General features: G+C 25.2%; 1 protein-coding gene across 1 annotated transcript; it reads left to right on the forward strand.

Annotated features, from left to right (window-relative positions):
• The first annotated feature begins 6,330 nt into the window (after positions 1-6,330).
• Positions 6,331-7,063, forward strand: LOC137810548 (small ribosomal subunit protein eS30z/eS30y/eS30x). Its single transcript, XM_068611885.1, has 3 exons — positions 6,331-6,469; positions 6,560-6,697; positions 6,828-7,063. Exons 1-3 carry the CDS (start codon positions 6,466-6,468, stop codon positions 6,872-6,874), a joined length of 189 nt encoding a protein of 62 aa, XP_068467986.1. The 5' UTR covers positions 6,331-6,465; the 3' UTR covers positions 6,875-7,063.
• Positions 7,064-9,171: the final 2,108 nt, after the last annotated feature.

The raw sequence follows: 9,171 nt of genomic DNA on the forward strand, positions 1-9,171 counted from the left end.
ATAATTTATAAATATTTTTGTTTCCATGGAATAAATGAATAACAAAAGTTTAAAATTATAAATGTGGTTTAAATGTAAAATTACGTTTTAAATCAATTTAAAAATGTTGACTAATGCGTAATTTTATAAATTAAGATGTTTGTAAATAACATATAAAAGGTTTTCTAATGTATTATTATTAATATTATTATAATATAAATTATTGTTAATATTATAAACATTATAAATATTAATATTATTATAATATAAATTATTGTTAATATTATAAATATTATAAATATTATTAATAATAATATTATTATTATTATTAATATTAATAGTATTATTAAATATTATTAATATTAATACAAATATTAATGTCAATATTATAATTAATATCAATATTATTATTATTACAATTATTAAAAATAGTTTGTATGTAATACTTTTTGTATGTAATTATTCTCGCTTCATATGCTTCATGTAGCACCTAATTTTATTTTTAGTTTTTTAATGGACTGCAACACATATGACCCAATTAGAAAAAGGGTGTTATAATTCTAATTGGATTTAGACGGAGACAATCAATATGAAATATTATTATTGATACTAATATTTATATATATATATTATTTTATTTTAATTTTACTATTATAAATTTTTCTTTAATTAAATTAAAAAAATAATTAAACTCAAATTACTTTTCTAATTTAGTTATAACAACATAATAAATCTTAAAATTATTTCAATTTCATATAACCTTCTTTTATATTTTAATTTTTAATTTTTTTATTTCAGTTTGTTCATTGCTTTTGATTCCCATTAAGAACTATACGAATCCAAATCCGTATGTAACACACACTTTACATATGAATTTGAATCCGTATGTAAAAATCGGTATGTAACACTTACTTTACATATGGATCTGGATTCGTATGTAAATATTTGTATGTAATGTTCACTTTACATACGAATTTGGATTTTTACGTAAAAATTGGTATGTAACACTTACTTTACATACAGATATGGATCTGTATGTAAAAATCCGTATGTAATGATCACTTTACATACGGATCTGGATCCGTATGTAAAAATCCATATGTAATGCCCACTTTACATATGGATTTGGATTCGTATGTAATGCTCACTTTACATACGGATCTGGATCTGTATGTAAAATTTGTATGTAACGCTCACTTTACATACAAACATGGATCCATATGTAAAAATCTGTATGTAAATAGCAAATTTCTTGTAGTGTCAAACTCGGTGGTTGTTGTTGCTTCCTTTCTTAGTTGCGATTGACACCATTGGTTTCCGCAATTGGTTTGTGTAGTTGAAAAATGTTTCTCTTCCTTCTTAGACATCTCTCTATTTCTATGTCAATTTCTATTTGTGTTTGAAACATTTGATTTCTCTCTGTTTCTATCTCAATTTCTATTTATATGTGTTTGAAACATTAGATTTAGTGTTTTAATTTTTGTCTGTAACTTGTTCTTTCTTCATCGCGATTTCAAATTCATAATCATTAGTTTTTTTTCTTCTTCTCATTACAAATAAAATGTTGGAATTGAAATTAAATTTTGTTTAATTTCCATATTTTTTTTTTGGGATGGTGGGTTCTTATTTACTTGTCAATTAAATTTGGGATGGGGAGGTGCTTCCTGTAATGTTTAAGTGTTGTTGTAGTAACACTGTCTTGGATATTGCAAAGGATAAAGAAAAAAATGAGAAGGATGAGCAGAGGTGTAGATGGGATATCTCAGTACCTTTTAACTTTTGATGGGAGTACTGAGACATGTTGAAAATGTTAAAACTTGGATACATAAGATGAGTGATCAATTAGCATGTAACATAAAGAAAAGAAAGAATTAATTGTGTATGTTGTTTTAGTCCAAAAATGATTTTAGAGCATTACAACCTGACTTCAGAATTGATTGTGCATTTTTTAGTTCAAAATCACTTTGCATGCATTACATTTGGAGTTAAAAATTGATTGTGTATGTTGTTTAAGTTCAAAATCAATTTGCATGCACTTTATATAAAAGCAAAAATCGATTTAGTTAAGTATGGAGAGTTGAAGATCAATTTTGTGGTTCATTTAAGTGCATGTACAATTGATTAGGGCATGATTTAGTTCTTTTGTGGAAATTTTTCTTGAATTAGTGTAATTTTGTTTTGATTTTGCCAAAATGGGCAAAAAAATTTATTCCTGAAATGGACAAATCGTCAACACAGTACAATAAGCAGACAAACGAACAATTAATCGTGTATATAATAAAATGGATGAACCACTTCCAAATAAGCCAAACAAATGCTCTTACTGTATGGATGAATTTCACAATAGAGCAAGGTATCCTTATAGACAATATTAAAATGTAGACTCTTTTACTTTTTTATGTTTTTTATGACAATTAAAGTTTCTAGTTAACATTCTTCATTTTAGCTTTTTGGTTAAAGTTTTAGGTTTATTTTTAGCATTTTGAATTTAGGGTTTTACCAACTTAGTTTTTTTATTATAGATTAAATTTACTTTTATCAATTTTTTAAAATAATTAATTCATATTATTAAAATATCACATCATTAATTTTATTAAAAATATAAAATAATTTTTATGTATGATAATTTTTTTCTTAAAACTTATTTAGTTGAAAAAATATTTTATAAAATTATAAATTTATTTAATTATATATAAATAAAAGTTATAATAGTAAATTAAATTTATCTAATTTTTCATTATTTTTATTTTAAATACTAAAAAAATGTATATTAAAATTATTATATATTAAAATATTTAAAAGGTATTTGTATATATTCTATACAAATTTTTTAATTTTTATTTAATTTTAATATATTAAAATATATTATAATATTAAAAACTTATATATGAAATATGATTTAGAAATAGTATTTTGTATAAACGATTTCTTATTTTAATTTTGTCTTATTAAATATGTGTGCAGTGTCGGTGATTTGTCCATTTAGGAAGAAAAAAATTTGCTCATTTTGAGAAAATCGAAACAAAATTGCATTAGTTTAAGAAAATTTTCTCTTCTATTTAAGATTTTAAAAATTTTAAAAAATTATATATTTTAAATTTTATTTAAATATAATGTTAAATATTTAGAATTTTTATTTATTTAAAATTTTAAATAATTTATTTTTTTATATATATTTAAGATTTTCATTTAAATAGAATATTATAGATTTGTGTTTATTTAAGATTTTAATTATTTAAATATTTAATATATTAATATTTTTATTTAAATAAAAAAATAAATATTTAGGATTTGTAATAAAAATTCATTTATCAAATATATGGTAACGTCAATATCATGTTTAAAAAGGAATTTTAAATTATTGAAATTACATTTCAACTCAACCATATGCCAAACTTTACATAATATTGGGTTAAATTGGGATAAATTCATGGGTTATATTTCTGTATTTTTTTTAATTTAACTCAGACTTGATTAACCTAAATTGGGTTAATTGTGTCACAGAAAAATATTATTTTATTGGAACTTATAATTTTCAAACATTTTTTTTTATACTTTCTAGAATATTAGTTAAAAATAAAGTATATAATAGTGGTAGATAAAACTAAACAAAAAAAAAGTTAGGAGTATAAATTAAGTTTAAAAATAAAATAAATAAGAAAATAACAAATAATTAAATTTTTAAAATATTTTAATTTATTAATTTGAATATCAGTTTCAACGTACATAATTCATTAATATGCAGAGATTAAATCGGACTGAATTGATTATATTTAATTTAATTGAAGAAAAAAACTCACCTTAATATATTTTAAGTCGATTTATAATTAAATTAGATTAAGTGCATTTGTGCTGTGAGATTATGTGATTTATTGAACATATTATTAAAAATATTACAAAAATTATAAATTCGCAACAACAACTTTTTGTCTTTGTTTGTGATAAAATTAGATGGGTATGCACGAGATCCAAAGAAAGTCTGGCAGGTATGCATTATATTATGATTTCTTAGTTTATTTTTATTAGCTGGTTCTTTTATTTCCTGAAAACTTAGAGGGACTCACAAATACAAAAAAAAAAACTTTAAATATATTATAATCTTTCTTCTATAATATATTTAAATATGTAATTTTGTTATCGGTTTTGTATTGTATAATTTTCTTTACTAGAAAATAACAGCATATTTTTTTATTTAAAAATAATCATCACATTTCGGATTATATATAAACTATATTATTTTAATGTTTTTTAATATTATTTTTATAAAATTATGTATTTTTAAATATATTATTTTAATATAATAATAAAAACATGTATACGATTGCACGTGTTTTCAGTAGTATATATTATAATTTTTGTTGCTAAAGAAAATGAAATATTAGGTTCTATAATTTTATATTGCAGTTTATTGTATTTGTGTTTTTTATATGTAAGGTGTACTTTTATTGCTTTCATCCAGTCGTAATGTTGGGCTCTGGATTTCCTTATTGTATCAAATTAAATATTTTTCTGGTGTTTTTTTAGTGTATTTATTTAATTCAAATGACTAAAATATCTCATCTAATTGATTTTATTTTTAAAGTCTTTTTAAAATATATTTTTAAAAAATATTCTAAAAAACATGTTCTAGAATTATATAAGTTTTGAAAAGTTTATTAAAAAAAATCTGAATTTTTTTTGGAAATTCTGTTTCTGTCTGAAAAACATTTTCCAAAATACATTTCATAAATTATGGAAATGATGTTCTGGAAGCTTCCATAAAAGATAATCTAAAAATCATTTTAAAAAATCTCAACTCTCATTCTCACAAGGGTGAGGAAAATGGAACAACTTCTTAGAATGATTACAAGAACAATCACCAATTAAAGAGAAATATAAGAGATTAGGAGAGTTTACCATAATAAAAGCAAAACTGAAAAGTTAAAGAAAATATTTAAAAGGCATAAAATGGAAATAAAAATAATATTCTTCATAGGAAACTCATTTTTATAAATATGTTGGAAATCAAATTTGTCTAGACTTCTTAAAACTAAAATGAAATAAAACAAATTAGCCAAACATTACCCATGCAATTTATTTAACACAAATAAACTATAATAGATTAATTCCTTTATAGGATAGGTGAGAACCGTTTAATAGTCCTACTTATATAAACCTATGTGGAGAATTAAAAATATACATATATTTACTACTATTGTATAATTAATATAAAATGATTTTTTCTCGCTGCACCTCTATCACTTCTTTTAGTACCCTCATATTTTTTTTTAAAATACTAAAACTATCTTGTACTTTTATTGATGTTTTTTTTTAATTTTAATTTTTTTTGGATTCTATGGAATATTCTTTTTAGAAAAAATACATTATGGATGAAAGAATCTGAAAGATATTACTAAATTTAAAAATATTTTTTGAATTTTATAATATAAAATATGTTTTCTTATAAAATTACATTCTGATTATAGAATCCAGCATATATCTTCAAAATCTATTCAGAATATATCTTTTATAATAAACATGAATTACAGAAGGTATTTTTATATTTCACAATATAATTTTTTTTTTAGAAATTAAATGATTTTGTCGCCTGATCATTGGGTGTCAGAAGAACTATGAAGATGAAGAAAAAACCATATAAAACTAGCCCTTTTTTTTTCTTTAAACTTAGGGGTTTTACTTATTGCATCACCAATTTCTACTTGGACCCCACAAGATTTGAAATATGTCCTTGGAAGTTTTATTTGATAATCACCTCATTTAGTTATAACCATGTTTATATACATATAGATGAATGAAATTAATTATTAAACACTCAATAAAAAGTATAAACACAAGCAAAATCAATGCAAAAACATGTTCAAGATAATAAACTCCAATAATGCATTTCAGAACACGCAATTTGAAACACCTTTCCAAAATACATTTTCCTTATAGAATGCTCATTTTTTAATATATTTTGGAAAACATATTATTTTAAGGTGTTTTAAAAGTGTATTCTGAAAATATGTCTGAGATTACTTGTTTCAAAAACATATCATGAAAAATGATTCTGGAAAGCAAATTCTAGAATACCATTTAATCTCCACACCTCTCCTTTTTGTAATTCTGAATTCAGGAATACATGTTCCAAAATGTAAAAATGATGTCTCTAGGAGTAGTAATACAGGAACAACAGCAGAAGAAATGAGAAAGGAAAACGAGAAACGCAGAGAGAGGAAAAAAAACACAGTTAAAAACCCATAAGGACAAATCCGACATTTCAAAGTTGATGGCGTGCAGAAAGTAATGGGCTTATGTTAGAGATGAATTGGACCAATTAAAATATAAAGCCCAGGCGCATTTACTTTGGATATTTGAACCCGCGACCCGCGATTCCAACCCTAAATCCTAACCATACTAATAGCATAAGTCATTCACTACGCTCTGCCGCAGCAAGAGATCGAAGCGGAAATAGAGTAATCAGAAGAGAAATTCATCGTCGCTGTGATGGGTGAGTTACGTTTTTGAGTTCTGTTTGAAAATGAGGTATGACAGTGTTTCGTTCTTGTGCACACTGAATCACACTTGATGCAATTTGCAGGTAAGGTTCACGGATCACTGGCACGTGCCGGCAAAGTCAGAGGCCAAACCCCCAAAGTAGCGAAGCAGGACAAAAAGAAGAAGCCACGTGGACGCGCCCACAAGAGGATGCAGTACAATCGCCGATTCGTCACCGCCGGTATTTTCTCAAACCCTAATTTTTTTATTCAATTCATATTTCGTACTATTCAGTGATATTCTGTGTTACAAAAGTAGAAGATGGATAATTGTACTGTCTCTGACGAGGGATTCGGTTTATGTTGTTGTAGTGGTGGGATTTGGCAAGAAGAGGGGTCCCAACTCGTCTGAGAAATGAGGTTGAAGCTTGAAGAATATGTGACTACTTTCTTATTTGAGCTATCTTTGTTTTCCTTTTAGTTCCATGTATTGATTATGTTGTGTCAACGGTTCTATTGTTAGCTTTATATCAAACATCAAGCTAGATTTTTTGCTTACAATTTTAATATTATATCTTAGTTTATTGCTTCTTCATGTTGGAAGGAAATCAGTGTTTTTGGGTTGGGCTTTAGCAATCAATAACCCTAAGCCTCTGTGTAGAGACAGGGCAATGCTATATTTAACCTTTATTCTGCACCCTCTGAACTTGCATTACCCGGTGATTTCTCTGCCTTGAGAATTTTGCACCAATGTAGGAACAAGTTTGAGTTTTTAAGGACTAGGAATTTGATATCATCTGCAACATGGTAGAGAAGCAAGGATTACCTATAATTAGAGTAAAAACCCTACGATTTCTTATCGATATTTTTCATATATGCACTTGAGCCTCTTGTTAAATCCTTATTTGATTCTCCCCTGCCTTTTCTATTTGGGACTTGAGAAATGTGCCTGTACCATTCAACATATTTAGGCTTTCAGTAATATCAAGGGATGCATAAAATGTGATTCCCGTTGGTGTGTTTTCGATTAACATTAAGCAAATATTCTGTAGAGGGGTATTCAAAGGCCTGAAAATGTCTTGGTTTTCTTTTTGTTCTATATCTTGATTATGTTGTATGAACGGTTCTATTGTCAGATTTGTATCATATTTCTTATTGGTTCGTAATGCATTGAAGTTTAGTAGTTTGAGAATGAAGGGGAATATGCCTGTTTCGTAGTTAGTGGCACTTCCATGATATGTTCATTATTTCAAAAGAGTTTCTGAAAAAGTAGCTGATAGAATATATTATCAGCTATAGTGATACAATATTGAAATAGTGAAATACTGACAGTTTCAGAAAATTATTTCGCTTAAAGAATTTAGGTTAAACATATGATATTTTCATCCAACAGGGGTCCTATTTTCAGAAAAAAAAAAGATTTAAGTGTTTGGGTTTTCATGGATGTATGGAGTGTGGTTGTAAAGAGGCATAAAGAATTACATGCGTGTGTCTAATACACATTTTAATTATTCTGGAAATAAATTATATTTTAAAATTCTAAAATATGTTATTGCTGGTTACCTCAAGCAATTCATATTTATCAAGAATGTTTAGTTTTATAATTAATAATATTAAATTTATTCATAATTATAATATTATATATAATTAATCTACAAAGAAAGAATTACAATTCTAAAGTTTTATGTTTTAAATTAATGTTTTATTATTATTCCATTTTTACTATCGGAAAATTAAATGGTTTATTATTTTATTATTAAGCTCTTAAATTATTCAACCTTCATAGTGTTGGCAACTCGTTCACCTTTAACCGCAAATCCCAGGAAATTGTACACATCATACTCATGTTTACAGGTCTAAAATTTTATCACTTTAGTGTTCAAACTAGCATGTTCTAACAGAAATCAGTATCATTTTATTAAGAATATCATTTCATTAAGAATATCAACTTTCAGGCCATAGGTCTGCATTTCATTGAGAATATCATTTGTAGCTCTTGCGTTTTGGTTCCTGAACAAGCATGCAATTAAGCAACTATAGGTTGAACATTTGGAAAAAATCCTTCTTCTAGCATCGATTTACGCAGAGCAAATGCATCTTCCATTTTCCCGTCTTTGCAAAATGTATCAATCAATGTATTAAATGTTATTGCATTGGGTACCAAACCTTGTTTAGCTATATTATCGAAGAGTTTTATTGCTTCCTTCATCATCTTCCTCTTACAAAATGGAATATCTTATCAGGAAGTGAAACAATATAAGCAAAAGATAAAAATGCTACAGAGTGATGCCCTTGCTAATTTATTGTCGTTTTGTTTGCCCTAAATTTATTGAGGAATGGGTATTTCTTTCTCCATCCCATGGTTTTTATCATGTAACTCATGGAGATGGGTGAAATTATCATTTTCATCTTAATCATACCTTCTTCATCTTCCTCACCCACATCCTTTCTTCATCTCTTAATATAATAGATTTGTTCATAGTGTTCAAGCAAACATTGACCGATCGAAACATTGATTGTCACTATTATATATATAAAAATTAATAACATTAAAAAAATATTATTAAATCAAATAAAATCTTACTAATATGATATGTTACTTATAATCAAAGTTACTAAAGACTTTTAATAACATTTTTAAATATATATTTTAATATTTATAAAAATATCATTAAATATTTTTTATAACATTTATTTAATAAAAAAATATACTTAA

The sequence above is a fragment of the Phaseolus vulgaris genome, chromosome 2 (genome assembly GCF_000499845.2).
Source record: "Phaseolus vulgaris cultivar G19833 chromosome 2, P. vulgaris v2.0, whole genome shotgun sequence".
NCBI lineage: Eukaryota > Viridiplantae > Streptophyta > Magnoliopsida > Fabales > Fabaceae > Phaseolus > Phaseolus vulgaris.

What these genes read in the sequence shown, in the direction of transcription:
- LOC137810548 (XM_068611885.1), top strand. An exon ending in TCGCCGATTCGTCACCGCCG is followed by an intron (nt 6,698 to 6,827) that starts GTATTTTCTCAA and finishes ATGTTGTTGTAG; the next exon opens with TGGTGGGATTTGGCAAGAAG.